Raw genomic sequence first — 20,271 nt, 5'->3', positions numbered from 1 at the left:
CATGTGGTGATAAGTTGAATACAGTTCAAAGCTGTGAAGGATACATTAACAGCAGCATTGGCTTAACTGGTCTACCTGTTGCCCTTGGCCGTCCAGCACTCCAGGTAGCAGCTGCATTGACTGTCATCTGGGAAGCTGTAAACTTTTGAGTAACCTGACTGACATTTTTCCCATGCCACAATTTGAGTCCAAAGATTATTATATAGAAATTTCAGCAACTCCAGGATGCTAAAATGAGCCAATCAAATAAGACAGGATTGGGGTGCTTTGCTGGCTCAGTCAGTAAAGCATGAAACTCTTGATCACAGGATTGTGAGTTCAAGTCCCACACTGGGCATGTAGCCTAACTAAGTAAAATGATAAAAATAAAAAAAATAAAATAAATGCCAAGATTATGTGGGCCATGGGTGAGTTTGAGTTCAGACTAGCAGACTAATATTTTGGAGATTTCCTGATCCAGTGGGAAAAGCAATCATGTTTTCAGGGTTGTCTATTTTTTTTTTTTCTAAAGAAGGCTTAAATTTAAATTGATAAAGTTGTAAATCAGGAACGTAGTTTTTCTTAACCCTTTCAGCTCAACCTGTGGATCTTAATTTTTTTGTAAATTTGGAATTTTATATGAAATAAGAAAGATCACTTTAGGTGTTTTTTGTTTAATGCTTGATTGTCTTGTAAACTTAACAGATTAAATTTACCAACAATTCCATTTTTGTGCTTAGAAAATTAAATATCCTTGGACTGCCTGGGTGGCTCAGTCAGTTAAGCGTCCAAATCTTGATTTCAACTCAGCTCATGATTTCACGGTTCCTGAGATTAAGCCCCATGTTGGGCTCTGTGCTAACAGCACAGAGCCTGCTTGGGATTCTCTCTCCCACTCTTTCTGCCCCTCTCCCACTTATGCTTTCTCTCTTCCTCTCTCTCAAAAGAAATAAACATTAAAAAATAAAGAAAATTAAGTATCATTGACCTTTAAATATCATTTACAAATTTAATATGTCTGATTCATATGTCAGATTGGATAATTATGTACACCTAAGTAGCACTGGAATGACTCTTACTTATAAATGAAAGATAATGCACAATATTTTCATAAAGAAATACTTTCTTCAAACGGAGTTCTCTTTTATGAGTAAAACCACATATTTAATATCAATCTAACATTTGTAACTAAACATTTAAAAGTAACGTGTAACTGTCAAACCTACCCAACTATTAACACTTAAATTAATAACCACAAATTATCATAATATCGTGAAGCCTCTCCCTACATATAATATACAATCATTAACAGTTTGAATTTTTTTTTATTTCTATACCTTACTGAGGTTACAAAGTTGCAAATTGGGGGAAACAGATGTATCAATTTAGGTGGGCTGAGATTTCTGAGTGTAGGACTACTAAATACATCAGCCAATTAGAAATCTGAAGTCTTCAGGCACTTGGGTGGCTCAGTCGGTTAAGCGTCCAACTCTTTATTTTGGCTCAGGTCATGATCTCATGGTTTGTGAAATCAACCACTGCATTGGGCTCTATCCGTGCTGTCAGTGTGGAGCTTGCTTGGGATTCTCTCTCTCTCTAGCTCTCTCTCTCTCTCTCTCTCTCTGCCCCTCCCCCACTCACTCCCTCTCTGTCTCTATCAAAATAAATAAATAAACGTTTAATAATCTGAAGTCTCACATAATTTTAGGGGTACACGTGGATGATGCTTCTAGCATGAGGCTCTTCTCCACACCTTTACTTTCACACCAATAATCCTTACCTCCCATTTTGTAATAATCTTTTCCACAACTTTGAAATTGACATTGCTTAGATCCTGTGTGCCATCTAGCTTGATTAGTTCCTACATGCTTTTCATATAACTCAGTTCATCAGCCACCATCTTGTGACATTTGACAAATGTCACTAATGAAACAATCCAACTTGAAAGTTTCACGTATTATGTTACAACAGAGTTGTGTAATGTTTAGCAATACTTTTAAGGTCAAAGAGCAATGCAGGTTAACAGAATAACCATAAATTTGCTGTGTGGTAGCCCATGGTTAGAAGTCTTGCCTTGGCATGTATCATCCATGACCAAAAACAAGTTACTAATGTCACTGACCCTCAGTTTTTTCATCTATAAAGCGGTGGTAATAATACTTATTTGTTACGTTGTTAGGAAGATTGAGGTAATGTATTCAAAACACTTAAATTGTGAGTACTCAATAAATCGGAGCAGCTATCCCTTATTAGTGTCATTATTACAGAATAGAATATCAGATATATATTTCAAAGCTGTATCATATTTTTTCTTCACTATTATATTTCTGATATCACAATTCTAGTCCTCCAAAAGAAAAAAACTTTACATTGTTTCCTTATGCTGACTATAATACTAATTCTGATTAACTGACCATCCAACCCTACATAAAGTAATAGTTATTTAAATCATCTTTTCAAGTAAAAATGATAAATGTATTTCATATAAACTGTGAGCTTCCATAGTCTAAACTACTCATTGATATTTAGGTAAAATCTTGGGACTACGGACGCCTTATCCATGTCAGAAAACTTGTAAAATAGCAATCCCTATATGTATGTATGTGTGTGTGTGTGTATATATATATATATATATATATATATATATATATATATATTATTTTTTTACTAAAAAATATTGAATGTCCTGTATTTAATGGCAGGACAATCTTCTAAGCTCTCAAGTCACAGTGGTTAAAAGACAAATACCTTCCCCTGTGATCTACAGCTTTCATTCTAATTGTGGAAGATAGAAAACTTATTAAAAAATAAACCAATAGAAAATACCAGATTATAAAAGCTGGTAGAGAGCCAAGTATGGTGATTTGATACAGAAATTCCAGGTGGCTACTTGGATTAAGTGCTGGAAAAAGACTATTTTGGAGGATGATATTGACACCAAGATTCTGAATGACAGGAAGGAAATGCAGGGGAAGAGAATTCCAGGTGAGAGAACATCTAATGCAAAGCCCTTAAGGTAGAGGAGACAGGCAAACTCAGGAATGGAAAGAATGTCATTGACTAAATTGGGTGAAAGTGAATAGGAGATAAGTCAAAGGAGAAGGCTAGACATGGATCAGTAATTGTTGTAAGAGTACGAAAATTTAGATTTTATTTTGAATACTTTAGAAAGCCAGTGAGATGATTTAGAACAGGAAGTGGCAGGAGATCATCCAGGTATGACAAAGATCACGTGGCTTCCATGTAGGTAGTGGAGGGGCATTGACTGGCAAGACTAAAAAGTGAAAGCCCTCTCTACCTGTTGCTCCCCCTACCTACATGTTGCTAATAAACACTTACAAAAGCTCTGTAGTACCCAAACACACAAACAGATATTCACAGCCATATGTATAGAATTGGTTTGTGTTTCTATGTGTTTATAAAAACTATGGACTAAGGTATTATCCTTCATCTTTGACCTTTCTTTAATCTGTCATTTGTTTTCTATTTGTTTTGACTTTTTAGGTATATTTATATTTATCACATGAATTTGAAACATAAACCGTGTATGTAATGTCTATTAAATGATGAAGCATCGTAATAAAATGAATACCTGTGAACATCCAACTCAGAAATTGAACATTTTCCATATATGTTGCCTTCTTGAAACCTCTTTTGAATTAGTTCCTATGCCTCCAAACAGAGAAGACTTCTGTTCTTCATTTCCTTGATGTATTTTAATAGTTTCTCCCCCTCCAAAAAAGATGTTTGGTGTTACTTTTTAAAATCTTTTTTCTGGGGCGCCTGGGTGGCGCAGTCGGTAAAGCGTCCGACTTCAGCCAGGTCACCATCTCGTGGTCCGTGAGTTCAAGCCCCGCGTCAGGCTCTGGGCTGATGGCTCAGAGCCTGGAGCCTGTTTCCGATTCTGTGTCTCCCTCTCTCTCTGCCCCTCCCCCGTTCATGCTCTGTCTCTCTCTGTCCCAAAAATAAATAAAAACGTTGAAGAAAAAAAAAATTTTTAAATCTTTTTTCTAAGTGGTATATTACTATATGTTGTCTTCTGTGACTTGCTCTTTTCACCCCCACATTATCCTAGTTCATTCCATAAACATTTAAGTGTTGTCTCTGTGCTATATAATGTATACTTTTCCTCTGCCTGCAATATTTCACCTTTTTCTCCTAGATCAGGAGCCAGTTGAATGGATTCAAATGTTGGTTTTGTCATTTATTAGGCCTGTGACATTGGACATGCTAATTAAATTCTGAACCTCAATTTTCTAATCACTAAGAGTACTTGCCTCAAGGAACTCTTGTGTGATTTCAATGAGTGAATAAATGAAAAACACATAGTATCTAACCTAGAATTCTAGGTTCTAATTCTAATTCCATAGAATTAATTAAAATACATATTTTACATATAAATACATATTTTACATATACATACATATAATCTTTATCTTGTACCACATAGTATTTTAGGGTGGTGATACATCAATAAACAAAAAAGACACAATTTCTGTTTTTTGATAGTCTCAGATCTAATTCAGACATTAGATGTTAAATATTGGACATTACATTATAAATATAAGAAATAAATACATTGTAGTTATAGGTCATGTTGTATAACATAATAATGACTATGGGGGGGAAAGCAGGGCTAGGTGGGTGGAATACAATTCTAAATAGGGTGATCAAGTTAGGTCCATTCAAGGAGAAAATATTTGAGCAAAAATTTAAAGAGAAGAAGGAGTTATCCATACGTGTATCTGGGGGAAGAACACTTCAGGCCGAGGAAGCAATTGTACCAAGCCTGAGGCAGAAGCATACTTAGCTTGTTAAGGAATGGCAAGAGAACCAGTGTGGGTACTCAGGTTGGGGAGACTAACAGAAGCTGAGATAATGGGGTAGCTCATACAAATGTCGCCTACCAACAATCATAACTTCATCAAATCTGTTAAGAAATCACTTCTTCAGTGCAGTGCTCACAGACTTCCCAGCCAAGGATGTATCCTCTCATGTGCACTGAAACATTTTGTTTAATTATGTAGTATAACAAACATTAACAAGAGTATACAAAAGAGAAGTGTATGCACAGTGATTTAGTACCTCTCCCCAGGTTAAATATTAGAATGTTGGGAGTGCCTCAGAAACCCTTTGGACCTTTCTCCATCATTCACCTCAAACATATCCACCATCTTAATTTTTCACGTATTTTGTTTTGCATGTTTGCGATACTTATTCACAGGACATCATCCAGCACATATTCTCTTCTATTTTCTTCCTTTCCTCAGACATCTATGTTGCTGCAGGAAGCTATGTTGATTTTCTATTTTTCTTATTCTGTATCGTTCTATACATCCATTCTACCACTGTCAGTCATTCGGGTTTGTAGTCTTCAGCTATAATAATTAATGGTTCTGTGGAGATTTGTGGGTACATTGTTTACTTTGGCATTTATTTTTCTGGTAATTTGTTGTATCTATCACTTACTAACCTAGTAGTTCCACAAAGATAAAGATATTTTTTGTTTGCCTTTTCCCTTTGTATTTTCTGGAGTAGCATTTGGTATGCAGTAGAGGGTAATTAATATTTTTAATTTTTTTTATTGTTTATTATGGGGGGGGTAGAGAGAGACATAAAGCAAGCAGGGAAGTGGCAGAGAGAGAGGGAGACACAGAATAGGAAGCAGGCTCCAGGCTCTGAGCTCTCAGCACAGAGCCCAATGCGGGACTCTAACTCACAAGATCATGACCTGAGCTGTAGTTTGCCGCCCAACTGACTGAGCCACCCAGGTGCCCCCTAATTAATATTTTTAATTAATTAAATGACAGATAGAAACAAATGTGAGAGAATTGTCCCCAGTATTTCAGTTTGAAGTTTTTAAGTATGTTTCAATAGAAAGTGTTTAAGTGCTGAGGATCTATAATCCTGCACCAGTTTTCTTATTCTTTTTTCTTTCTTTCTTTCTTTCTTTCTTTCTTTCTTTCTTTCTTTCTTTCTTTCTCTCTCTCTCTCTCTCTCTCTCTCTCTCTCTCTCTCTCTCTTCCAAGTAGGCATGAGCTTGAACTCATGACCTTGAAATCAAGAGTCAAGTGCTCTACTCAGTGAGCCACTCAGGCACCTCTCTTATTCTTTTATTTACTAGTTTTGTTCTGTGTGTGTGTGTGTGTGTGTGTGTGTGTGTGTGTGTGTCTGGTGTCTATGTGTGTTTCTTTGTGTGTGGTTGCTGACCTATAAAACAATATACACAATGTAGAAATGCCCCAAGATTTATAAAACCAGTTGTCTAATATTTTAAGTTTAGGTACTCCTCTTATTCACGGTGTTCAAATGTATTCGGAACATAACCCATTTGTGAGCTTGGTTTTACCTCTACCATGACTAGGAGTAATAGTTCTTAAAACTATTCATCCTTGGAAAAACTGAAAATATTTTGTTTCCTCATCACAGGATTGTTAATACTTTTTTGACCCCTAACTCAATAAAATAGCAAAACAATAAAGTAGAAAAAAATCCACCTCCCAATAATAGACAAATATTACACTGCTTCAGTTATCTGGCACTTAGAAAACTGAATTTGAGAATATAAATAATGATGTAAGAATTTTCAGTTCTCTATAAATTACCTACTGTGAAGAAATGAATAGGGTGAACTGACTTCCTTTATCTCCTTTGAGAGAAAGAAAAGTCAAAATCATATATAACCTGTGAAATTACACTGATCTTACAAAATTTATGGAAAATATTGAGTTTAGTCACATTTTAATTTTTTTTTCAACGTTTTTTATTTATTTTTGGGACAGAGAGAAACAGAGCATGAACGGGGGAGGGGCAGAGAGAGAGGGAGACACAGAATCGGAAGCAGGCTCCAGGCTCCGAGCCATCAGCCCAGAGCCCGACGCGGGGCTCGAACTCACGGACCGCGAGATCGTGACCTGGCTGAAGTCGGACGCTTAACCGACTGCGCCACCCAGGCGCCCCTAGTCACATTTTAATAATACACTATTCTTTTCTTACTAACCTTTTTCTTTCTTGCAAGTTTCTGAATTCTTGAACTAAATCTTTTGTTAATAAAACTGACAATTTAATACATATTTAAATATCCATTCCCATAAAAGTTACAATGAAAATAATTGTTTCATTCTGGAAACTAAAATTATTAAAATTCTAACTGTCTAGAGGACACTTCCATATACCTTCAACATGTTTCAATTGGTATAGTACATTACATTTATTGCTTTTTCAGTTACAATTATTTTTGGTATAAGCATTTCGGAATACACTTAATGAGAACCAATTATTGTCATTAATTTAGTTTCTGATATTCTTATGCTACCATACTGCAAGCATGTAAAAGTTACACATTTGCCAGATGCCGGACCAAAGGTCTCGTATAACTACGACAGAAAGAAACAGAATGATTTGTGTGAAACTTCACTGCCTGGTGAGTTCATTTCCTTTTGTGCCTTTACCCGATCCAGAGCCGAATTCGTAGAATGTGGAATGACACGGTCCGAAAGCAGTCGGAGTCTTCCTTCATTACTGGAGACATAAACAGTTCAGCGTCACTCAACAGAGGTAAGTAGAAATGATTTTTCCTATTTAGTACGTTTGTGATTACTCTATGAAGTTCTTAAATGCATTGTTTTTTTTTTTTCTTTTTTTTTCTTTTTGGAACTTCTGGACCTTGTTCCAAGTGATAGGAATATTGCAAGGATATAAAACCTGGCTGAGTGTAACAGTGTGTTCCATTATTCATAAGCCTTTTTTTTTTTTTTTTTGAATCCTGAGTTTTCAGGAAATCTTTTCTGAAAGGAAGTTAGAAAATGAGAACTTTCCTTTTCTAGTCATCTGCCACTTTAATAAACTGGTGAGCTGTCAGGCCTCATTGGAAGCAGTGAAAATGGGCAATTATGTGGCTATATAGTCTGCTAAGCATCATAGAGTTCCACATTGTCCCAGGCATAGAGCAATTTCATAGTCTTTGTGGAAGTAAAAATATACTGTCTAATACATATTTGAGACAACCTGTATATTTGGGGTAAAAATCGCATCTGATCATAGTATCTACAAACTTATCCAGCATATTTAAAGATCTAGGAGAAAAAAATATATATACATATATTATGATTTGTGTGTGTGTGTGTGTGTGTGTGTGTGTGTGTGTGTGTGTGCTTCTGGTTATCATGTGCCTAGGGCATCAATTTAGACTTTGAAGTGAAGTTTCCTTAAGCTACTATTTTGTTTGTGGTTGATTTTTTTTATTCTTCTCTGTCTTTCCGTCTCCCTCTTTCCCTCCTTCCCTCCCTCTTATTCAGTGTATGTGTGTGTTGGGGGCGGGGGTGATTAGAATTAAATCAACTCCAGTCAAAATGAGTAAATGCTATGTTTGTCTAGAGCTAGAGGACACTGTAGACATTTCTGGGGAATAGTTAGACTATAGTTTTATCTGGAAAGGTGGAATTTGCATAAGCCTATTCCAGTCACAGTGTCCTAACAGATATTTTTGATACATATATTAAGTATATATTGAGTACACATATATTGAGTACAACATTGTTTTTTTCCTTATCCCCGAACTAGGATTATTAGTTGCTTTTAAACCTGCTTCTGTTAGCTTTTTGTTACATTAAATGCTACTTAGAAACAAACAGTTAACAATCATGGGTTATGATTCAGAAAAATTTAGATCCTGGTGCGGCTCTTAATTACTTTTACTCAATTAATTTGCATCTTATTTACATAAAAGAAGTTGGGACTAATAGTGTCCAAGTTGAACCTGATACAGGGACCCATGTTATATGTAATCTTAATATGTTATTTGGGGCAGTGATATAACCACTATAACCTAATAATGATATTACATTTTCTCTGTCACTTCTGCCTGAGTAGGAATAGTGAGTGCAATTATTCCTCCAAAAAATACCTTTTTGTATTTTGTTTCTTTATTAATCTGTTTTTATTTGCTAGATTTTGATTTACATAGTATCATCTAAATATTCTTTTTCAAGTTTTATTTTAATGGTTAGTTTGTGAAAATTTATTTTAATATGAATAACTTAAGACATACTTTTAAATCATACAATGCAGATTACTTACAGATGCCTTCAACATTTAGGAACTAATTTGCTTTCATAGTGACAGACTTTGTTTATTGCCTAATCCCACAGATGGAAAATTTACAGTATGTTACTAGAAAGAAAGCTACCCTTATGAATAGGATTTATTATTAGAAGTATCTTGCATCTAATGATCACAGTAACCATAGAACAATTGTTGTTTCAACAAAAGATCAGATCATGTATTCTAATGATGTACTGTTTATTTGCCTACCGCGAAGATGGTTAAAATATGTAAAATTATGATGTTGTCTAGCATTATGATCTAAATTTATATAAAGATTGTAAGGTATGTGACTTTACTAAAAATTGTTTTAAATGGACACGTTTTCATGACCTTGATTTTCAGGTCAATCACGAATAACATTCTGTACCTTTTTAGTCCCTTCTAATGAATTTCATCAACTTGGAATATGTAATTATGTGGATGACTGGGTCAGTTTGAAGTGTATTTAAAGGAAATAATATTTTATACTGACCGATCATATGTTTAAATCTGGTTGCAAAATCTTTAGTTTTAAAAGTCTTTCTTAAAGTTACTCTTGAAGAATGGTATAAAATTTCTTGTGACACCAAATAAGTTATTCTAATGTTGACTTTGGGGAGGGGGTTAAATTGAATTTATGATTTGAAGTGTGTCCAGCCAGTGATCTCTTCCTTCAGGATATATATTCTTCCTTTCACTCAGTGACTTTAATGGTGGTAGACATCAGAGTGATCTTCTTGATTTCCCACATTAATTCCCCATTCCCCCAAGTCAGAAAGTCATTTTATTCTCATCTCATTATTTTTTTGTCTTAGATGCCTGGAGTACTTTAAAATTTTATTTCTTCATAGTATATCTCTGAAGATCGTCTTTAACCTCCTTCTTTAATCTTGTCTTATTTCCCAGGGTCCTATCTTCCCTGCATTCAGGCGTGTGTATCATATTTAGGTAGGTGGAATCCAAGATTCACCTTTCCAGATAAACCCTTCAGTCACCTCAGCAACATAATTGTTCACCATTATTTAATTGAAAGATTATATTCTCTATTAAATAAAAATTCTAGGCACTGCATCTTTGCATCTTCATATATTCTAACTTCCCATTCATTCTTAGTTTCTTACCAGCTGGCAATTTTTTGTTAATTTAAACCCCATTTTCCTTTCTTTCCAAGCCAGTTATATTAAATTTCTTATTTTTGTCTTAGAACAGTTCTGGCCCTTGAAAACTACAAGAAGTTGTCTAAAAGCTAGTCCTATTTTTTACTTTAGGTTTTCTTTCGTATTCATACCACTGCTCAATTCATCAAAAGAATAATTATTTTATAATTCTGTATGTCTTACCATCTATTCTTCCAAACAGGAATTCATCATTATCATCTTTGGGATCCATTAAGAATAAAACATCTACCATGCAGTGCAGAACTCTTTCTCAAGGGTTTTTATTTTTTCAAACCATCTTTAATATTCTGTTCTTGCACCAACTTGTTATATCCTATGTATCAGATTACCTGCCTAGATTTTCCAGTGTGATCAACTTGATTACTGTTGGGATTTTATTCCTTAGAATCATGCAAAACCTTGGAAGATTTATTGATAATTTTCAGTTCATGTAATCATTCTTATATATTCTCTTTGGAATTTTGTTATTTGGTCACCTCATCTCTTTAAAACCTTCCATTACATTTGTCCTTTGAATATGTATACTCATGAAGGGGTTTTTGCAAAGGTTCCCTGTGCATTTTAAGATATATTTTCTGCTTCTGACTTGTTTGCTACAATGCTACTCACTCATAAATTAAGAATTCCTTGAGGCCAGTACCCCAGGGCAACTATCAAGTTAATTTCCCTGATGCCACTGCCTACACAGTTTGAAGGAGCTTTCAAGAGCATTAATGTGGTAGTTGAGTATAAAAAGTTTTAAAGAAGTTTAACTCTGATCCAAACTCAAGATTTTACAAATGCCACAGGAGGGTTCATTTATCTGTTCATTTAAATATTTACTATTTGTTCATATCTTGAAGTCAGGCCTCAATCCCTGAGCCTCCCCCAGGTGTATTAGAAATCTCACCCAACTTTCCAGTAGCTCCAACTTCCCAGTAGTGGTAGAAACAATATGTAGCTAGAGTAATCTTCTACTCATATCTCCTACCCACAATCTCTACTGGCCAAACCTTGCCCTGAATGAGTTAGACCATCAATGCCTCTGAAACTTGAGTTCAATCATAAAATGAAGCATTTCTGAGAAATTGCTCTGCTAGTTCAGTTAATGGTTAAACGTTTCCTCTCTTTTTATAGATCTGTATAGAAATTGGGATATTTTCTGAAATTAGATTTTATTAGGCTTTATCTCATTGTGAATAATATAATTGCATTCCCCATTTTCTTTTTATTTCATTAGTTGAGTTGACATCAGAAATTTCAGTTTCAAATCTAGTTTTGCTAGATAGCTGCTACCAATATGATGTTGTATGAATTATGACAAGTGTCCCATGCCCACCCCTCCTCAGCTGTGGAGTTATTACAAAAATGTAACCCATTATAGTGGCAGGATTAGCAAAAAGGCATTTCTTCTTTTGAAACAATAGCATGACTGGCAAAGGTGGATTTTTATTTCCCCCTACCTCCCACCCTCTGTCTTATCAACCTCCCACAGAAATTAACGCAATTTAGATTTTTACACATGGAGATCTGACTGGTAAAGCTAGATTTATTTAAGCCAAATCTATGTGTTGTATGACTGAAAACTGTCTCTTTTGTAGATGTCCAGCACTTATTTATTAATGTTGATGGGATTCTCCATTCAAGGTTCAGATTCATATTAATCTACACATGCATTCTCAGTAAATTTATGTAATCAGTACAATTATGATGGCCTATGACGATCTTTTCATCAATTTTAGGGGTAAATCTTGGCTCTCAGTGGCACAACGACCTACTGAAAGGCATCACCTGTTAGGACATTGTTGATACAAAGGGGGAAAGCATCATCAAATAGACATTTGCAAATTGTTGACTTACTCATTGTAGTTTTCATAGTAGTTTTGAGAATGGGGTTTCAATCCGGTGACGTTTGGTAAATTGCTTATTTTCTCAGTGTCTATGCAATAAGGATATAAATAGCACCCTCTTCACAGGGACCTTGACAGGACCAAGTGAGTTTACATATGTTAATTCCTTACTACAGTGCCTGGAACACAAGTACTGTTATCATTATTTTATTCAGAAGTTCACTTATATCTTCTAACAAATGAAAACTGATCCTTGTCAGTGCTCTGAGATAATTAGATATTAAAATTCATCATTCACTACTGAAGGTTTTCTTTCCCCTTTTTTTTTTTCTAGTAATAGGTAGTCGGAATACAGTAGTTACCTGAATGCCAAGTAAAAGAAATAATAATTTATCTAAAGTGGTGCTACCCTTGAGGCTAAAAAAAAGAGATAAACTAATAAAACTGAATTGTCTATTCTAAATTAGAAGTTAAATGCACATTATATCTGCCTGGTTGTGCTTTCCACTTTTGATTTGTAACCATATTTTAGCATTGAAGCAATAAAGGTAAAATATTTCTTCTCCCTACCTTAGATAATAAAATAAGCAAACACTGTCTTCTCTTTCCTCCAAGCCCCATCCTGCCCTTCAGAAGCTTAGAGAACACTAGTTCAATTCAAACAGTCCTCCTAAATAACCAGTGGTGTAGCAGAGCAGGGATGTGACTCATTCCCATTTTAAAACTCATGTCTTCTCAGAGCCTGTATTGTCTTTCCCGGGAGGTTGGTCACTGAGGCAGAAGAAACTTCACAATAAATCACCTGTCACCTCATTCATATTCAGGCTTTTCAACTTATTTTGCTTTTTTGTTTCTAAAGAAAAATGCAAATGAAGATGTGTAAGTGGTGTTTCACAGCAATTAATGATTTCTATAAATTAAAGCGTACTAGGGTGAAACCCTCATACTCATTCACTGCACTTTATTAATGTCTGTAAATAAAATTTGGCTTATATGCATAAAATTTGTCATATTTCTCAAAAGCCTTGCTGCTTTGAAGGATTATAAAATTGTTTGTAAACATTAACCAGATCCTGCTATAACTTGACATCTATTTGAGGAATTTGCAAAAGAGTTAAATGATGTGCATAGCTAATAAATCAGAGTAGAACCTGTATAACAAATTACTTTTTGTTATGAATAAGCATTATGATATTATGAGTACAAATATAAGTATATATGACATGGATAAAGTTTTCATATGAAATTCACATTACATTTATATCTAGTATTTTTTGACATTTACATTCTTCATTTGTAAATGAGGCAACATTGCTTCCTGTGTTAATTCCTTTCTTTTATACATGTCATCAATAAAGACATAATCAGAAAATGTACAAAAAATAAGGAAATCTTCTGTGTTAGGAAAATCAGTTTAATAACACAAAAGTAAAATAGTTACAGGTTGTAAAAGTGAAATGCTATGTCAAATAGATAAGTAAACAATGCTATTAGTATCTTGATTCCGAACTCAAGGAGACCAAATAACTTTCAGAATAAATTCTCCATTACAAAATTAAGTATATTAAATATTGATTTCTACACAATTGGGGCAAATGTTCTTGCTATAAATTGTTGGTAGGAACTGAAAAAGAAGACTTTTAAAATGCTTGTCCAGTGAGTCCTTCTTATGCTTTGCTTTTAAATTTGTCTCTTTGATGTAAATCATTTCAATCGTAGCCATCCAGCCTCTCACAATCAACTCTACAGTAGCAAAAATGGTTTGTATTTTACTACTACTACAACTACTACTATTATTATTATTATTGTAGCTTTTATAGATCCCTTCACAGAGAGAATTCTCTGTGTAGATTCTTTTTTATTATGGTTTATTATCTGACTGCCTTATATATAGTTCGCACGATCTCTTATCTCTTTTTTTCTTTTAAAGCTTATTTATTTATTTTGAGAGAGAGAGAGAGAGAGAGAGAGAGAGAGAGAGAGAGTAACAGAGGGGAAAGGGGCAGAGAGAGAGGAAGAGAGAAAATCCCAAGCAGGCTCAGCACTGTCAGCACAGAGCCCAACGCAGGGCTCAAACTCAAGAACTGTGAGATCATGACCTGAGCCAAAATCAAGAGTCAGATGCTTAATTGACTGGGCCATCCCCGTGCCCCCCTCATACCTCTTTACTATTAGTCAAACAAGCTGCGGTGAAATACCATACCTTGATAGTTTCTAAATGTAACACTATAAAACATTTCCACTGATTTTTGAAATATTACTGTTGTTTCGTCGCTGAAGATACAATTTTTCAAAAAATATATATTTTGAACAACTAAACACACATACTCAACTTCTCTTCCGAAATTGCTGGTATTCTTTTTTCTAATAGAACACAGTATGGCTCTTTATAGTTTTGGTCAACTTGGGATTTCTCTTTTAATGTGTACAGCTAAAAATTTGCCTATTGTACACTATTCATTATTCATCCATTGTCTTTATTTCCATGAAGAAGCCAGGTTTGTGAAATGATTCCTAAAGGACGAAATCTAGATCCCAAACAAGATCTATCTGAGCACGAAACCCTATTCATGACAACAAAAATTTTCACTCTTTTCTTATTATGACAGTTTTTCATGAAGCTTGCTAAGATTAGAATAAAGATATTTTCCAAGAATGTATTTCAAAGTGATTTTTATCACTTCACATGGAAATAAGATATTCTTAAAACCACAAGTTATAACATCTTTATTTCTTAACTTCCTTCATGTACCATTGATTTCCTTCTACTTTATTTTGCTCTAGGTATAGTTGTTTAGCGTGGTCAGCCTATTCATTTAGTGAAAGAAAAGCTTTAAAACACTGTAAATATATGGAGAAATGGGTTGGCCATACTTTCCAAAACTATTTGGTATGGAATATGCTGAATTGCTATGCATTATTGTCCTAGTTTTAGGATTTAGGTTTCAAGAAGATTTTTATAATCATTCTTTTCTTTCCTGGAAGGCCTCAAGGTATTTTACTGGCAGAATCCTTTATCTTTAATTTTTTATGTTTCAGTAAAAGGATGAGTGAACATTTTGGTCAGGGAACAATTTTGTTAAAAAATCAGGTAAATAGCTTCTGCCTATAATGATTTAGTATTAAAACCAACCAAAGATATAACTTTCCCCAGCTATTTATACTTCTGAATTTGATATTGTCCTTTGTCAGGACAATGTGAAAATGCCTAGAACAAGTAGAAAATCTGTTTGAGTTAACTTCAAAAAGACACTGATGATGTATAAATTAAACTATTTTATGTGCTAATTCCAGTTTTCACAAAAACTATGGAATGTCTTAAAATTTAAAAACAAAACCTGACTGTACCTCTCATCTGGAAAAATGTTTCTACTGGATTATAAACATAAAGGTTCTGATGATATAATGTAGTTTATAGCATCCAAAGTTAATTGACAAAGCCATTACTTGTTCAAATTATTTTTCTAAGAAATAGATTGTATTAACTTATATATGCTACTTTCAAAGTAATTAGAGATTAATTCAATTACATGAAAAATTAAATTGTGGAAGAGGGTTAGCCAAAGAGAGCTCTCATTAGAAAAAGATACTTATGGGGCACCTGGGTGGCTTAGTCAGTTAAGGATCTGACTCTTGACTTTAACTCAGGTCATGATCTCATGGTTCATGAGTTTGAGCCCCACATTGGACTCTGCACTGACAGCACAGAGCCTGCTTGGAATTCTCTGTCTCTTCTCTATATGCCCATCCCCCACTTGTTTGTTTTCTCTTTCTCTCTCTCTCTCAAAAAAAAAAAAAAACACTAAAAAAAGGAAAAAAAGAAAGATACAGTACTTAAATTGTCATTACCAATAATTGTGTAGTATCTGATTAAAATAGCTTCTATTTTATTGAACTACATTACATACAGAAGCATACACTTTACATAGCTCAACCTTATATACTGCATGTCATTTGAAAGTAAGTGTTTATCTGATAGGTTCTCCTATGATTTTCCTAATAGTCTTTCTTCATAATTTATCATTATAAGGAATGTGGGTTCTTCAAAAACTAAGATAAGTTACCCATCAATTCATAGAAAGTCATTTATAACCCTGGAAAATCATTGGAGAATTAAGAAAGATTTGAGAGGATACACAGATTGAAAGAAGATAGTTAATCTTGATGTAGACAAATGGAAACAATGTAAGTTTCCTGAAACAGCCTCATTTCTAAGAAGGACAAAATTATGATTATATGATGAAATAGGCCTTCTCTGCACGTTATTAAGAATCTCTTTGTTCATAGATACCTTGTTTGAATTTACTTTTCTCAGACATGTTTTTAAAATGTTGGTTCTAAATTTAATATTCAAGTTTTAGCCAGGATAGACTTTCTGCATGTAAGCTATACAATTTGTTCAATATAGGAAAGTATGTCAATATAGTACAGAGCATTATACAAAAAGTCAGATTTTTTTCACATTGGTAAATCATTTCCTATTGTTAAGTAGTTACTATATTTTCCTTTTTTTCTGAAGTGTGTTTTATTAAATGAAAATGCACAAGCTGTGTGTGATTTACAAATAAATATAGCTGTGGAATTGGCTACATACCATTAACAGATATCAAGAGATAATCTGATGTAGAGAAAATGAATTAAATATAGTGTGAATGACAAAGATAAATACTCTTATGCTAAATGCCTTTGATTTACTAAAAAGAACTGTAATTTACCGCTATTTTGCCTGTGGTTAAGCAAACTCAGCTGGTTATCTTTAGGCTTAGTATTTTTTGTTTTCAGTACTATGGAATGTATTCAGAAATGTCCAAATGTATTCAACACGTCCCAATTTAACAGCACACAGGAAGCCTTTGACTACAAAGGATGAGTTTTAGAGGTGAATGACTGAATAGTATAGGTTCATCATTTCCGTTACAGATTAACTACTTACACTGTTGTGCAGCCAAGATTCACCAAGAATTCTAAGTTCCAATTCTACCATATTTGTCTTGAGCTGTCAGAAAACCTAAGATCTTTGAGAAGCTTTGCTTTCAGCTAATTATGTAAAATTATTATATATAATTATGATATGTAATGCAATATATATTATATAAAATATAAATATATAATACAAAAAATTAAACTTCAAAGCTATAATATGATATATATATATATATATATATATACACTTTAGATTTTAGATTAAAGAAGGAGTTCTTAAAAACAAAATAACAAAGATTATGAACTATAACAAAAAGTAATGTTCTTGCCTCAAAATGTAAACAGTATTCATAACAGTAAGATATTGGGAGAAAGAGTAAACAACATATAACACACAAAATGTTATGCCTACATTGTATAAAGAATGTCTATAAACCAATATATACAGGCAACAGATAAGAACGGGCAATTCACAGAATGGGAGACCCTTATGGCCAATAAACATGAAAAATGACTCCATCTCTTTGGTAATCAGGAAAGTGCAAAGCATAATAGTAATATGAGATATCATGTGATACTTGTATGAAATTGGCAAAAATATCAGGCTTACAATACTAAGTCCTAGTAAGAATCTGAGAAATTTAATTTCTCATGGAAGTGTAAAGTGATACAAATACATTTGACAGAATTTTGGCAATATGTTCTAAATTGAAATGTGAGCAATATATGGCCCAGTAACTTGACTTCTAAGTATTTATTGTAGAAAAAACCATGCGTCTGGACAAGAAGACCTATATAATGTCAGCTAGCGCAAAATAAAGACAAATAGACAAGGTAATGTCTAGGGTTCCCACATCTAAATCTTTGAACTTCTATATTACAATAGAACAACACCTCTACATTCAGAATATTTAATTTCGTATTGAACTAACAATAACCCAAATCTGTACTTTGGAGAAAACATATCATTGAAGTCCATGTTAATAGATTCCCAGTGAATGAATTTTCTATTAAAAAAAGCTGAGTTATCTCCGAACCATTTGAAAGAAATTTAATAGGCAGGTTGATTAAAATTTAATAGCAAACTTGTTGGCTATTAAAAGTGCACAGTGTGATAAATCAAGATGTCAGCTCTTCAATTTATGACCTCAGAAAAAAATGATGAAGGTTTCTTGGCTTTCAATAAAATATTTCTTCTTTGACACTTTGTAATTTCATTAATTACTTGAATAAAAACAGTACAAAATATAAAATTATGGTTTCTGTGGTTTTTAAAATTATTTTATATAATTTTTAAGGATAGCATGCAGATTCTTTTAGTTTTGTTAATGATTATAAACAACTTGGTCTTGATTTATATGGCTGTTCCTATTTTATAAAATAAGCCTTTAAAGTTGAACTTACCATTTTTGCACTGTCTGTAGATTGTGTGTGCATGTTGATATTTCATTGTTACACAGAAAAAGAAAAAACAGGAAACTTAAATACTTAAAATAGACAATGCCTATTCAATCAGTTTTCCATAGATGTGAAGTCTCTTTTATCGATTTACTTTCATTTTTGTTTCTTTGTGTTATATAAATTAACACATGAATATGAAAATTAAATAATTGACAATTACAGAAAAGTAATGCACTCCTATAAGGCTCCTAATAAAATGTTATCAAAACATGTTTTTGGGGTGCACCTGCATGGCTCAGTCAGTTGCACATCTGACTTTGTCTCAGGTCACGATCTCGCAGTAGGTGAGTTCAAGTCCCACATCGGGCTTGCTGCTGTTAGCCTGTTAGCACAAAGCCTGCTTTGGATCCTCTGTCCTCCTCTCTCTGCCCCTCCACCCCTTGCAAAAATAAATAAACATTTAAAAAAAAACATAATTTTGGGAGAGGATGCTACAAATATTCAAACATCACTGTTTAAATATGTTTAAATAAAATCACCAGAGTCAGGTGTGACCTTGAACAGATTATGAATGTCTTTGGACCTGTTTCTTTATGTAGTGAATGATGGTAGTAGATTAGATAATGTTAAAACCTTATTCACTTCTAAATTCTGAGTTATAACTTTCTTCCATTATGTTATACTGCAATTCATCGGGTAATACTTACATACATAAGATGTGTGTGGGGTCCTTCTGATTCATTTTTTCCAGTTTTCTTGTTTATATTAAAGTTAACTCACTAGGTGGCGCCTGGGTGGCTCGGTCGGTTAAGCGTCTGACTTTGGCTCAGGTCATGATCTCACGGTCCGTGAGTTCGAGCCCCGCGTCTGTCTCTGTGCTGACCGCTCAGAGCCTGGAGCCTGTTTCAGATTCTGTGTCTCCCTCTCTCTCTGCCCCTCCCCTGTTCATGCTCTGTCTCTCTCTGTCTCAAAAATAAATAAACGTTAAAAAATTTTAAAATAAAGTTAACTCACTAAAGAAAAAGACTTACCTTTTTTTATTTTTTCTTTCTTACTTTATTTTTTCTTTATGCCAGTTTTCTTAGCTCTTTGAAAAGGAAATCAAAGCCATAGGACCCTTTCACCAGAAAGAAAAGCAGTCATGTGTGGGTGCCCAACTGGCTTCACAAACATGCACCTAAACCATTTTACATACAATTTTAAGGGGGTCACAACTTGAGTAGATATCATCTCCTGGTAAAAGACCCTTTGTTTAACACTCGAGTTAGTATTATAACTCTGTAGAAAATACCGTCACTAGTGAACCTATTTTTTACTTGAACAAAATGAAGCCTCCGTGATGGGCCAAAATTATGTTCTGAAGACAGAAGCACAGAGGCATTATCCAGTAGTAACTTTGCTTTATTTATAACTCCAATTCATATGCATTAGTCAATCCATGTCATGGAAATGACTTCATAAAACAAAAAATATGTCAAATCAAGGGAGAGAGAACCATGAGGGGATGGAATGGAGGACAAAACATATTAAAGAAGAAAGAATGATCCAGGTGAAACTGTTTGATTGAAATACAACAAACAAAAAATTTATCATCCTATATATTCATAAATAACAAGAACTTGAAAATTAGACATGTTGGTATGAGACTCTCAGGAATGGGATATTCAGTCAGTTCGTTAGAACACCAGGGTCTACAATTATACACCTTTGCTTGTCCAATAAGACAAATAAGAACGAAAGTACATTTAAAAAAAAAAGCGAGGGGCAGAGCAGAGTGACAATTCAAGTTATTTTAAGAGCTTTTCAGCATACTGTGGTTAGCCTGCTGTCAAGAAGAAACGTTTGAAAATGTTTCTGAATGATATGATATGGATTCA

General features: G+C 33.9%; 1 protein-coding gene across 33 annotated transcripts in view; it reads left to right on the top strand.

The window, feature by feature from the left end:
* Nucleotides 1–20,271, top strand: part of ADGRL3 (adhesion G protein-coupled receptor L3) — an 847,777-nt gene that overhangs the window by 806,109 nt on the left and 21,397 nt on the right. For 30 of the 33 annotated variants that reach the window (XM_086704954.1, XM_086704959.1, XM_086704957.1 and 27 more), the window contains one exon: nt 7,440–7,536. In XM_086704954.1, coding sequence (XP_086561080.1) covers nt 7,440–7,536 — 97 coding nt within the window. Of the gene's footprint in view, nt 1–7,439; nt 7,537–9,969; nt 10,012–20,271 lie in introns of all 33 variants that reach the window. The other 3 variants (XM_086704948.1, XM_086704947.1, XM_086704963.1) reach the window with 1 other exon arrangement.

Source organism: Puma concolor, chromosome B1 (assembly GCF_028749965.1).
Source record: "Puma concolor isolate L17-30 chromosome B1, mPumCon1.1.hap2, whole genome shotgun sequence".
Taxonomy (NCBI): Eukaryota; Metazoa; Chordata; class Mammalia; order Carnivora; family Felidae; genus Puma; species Puma concolor.
This window is presented reverse-complemented; position numbering and strand designations above follow the sequence as displayed.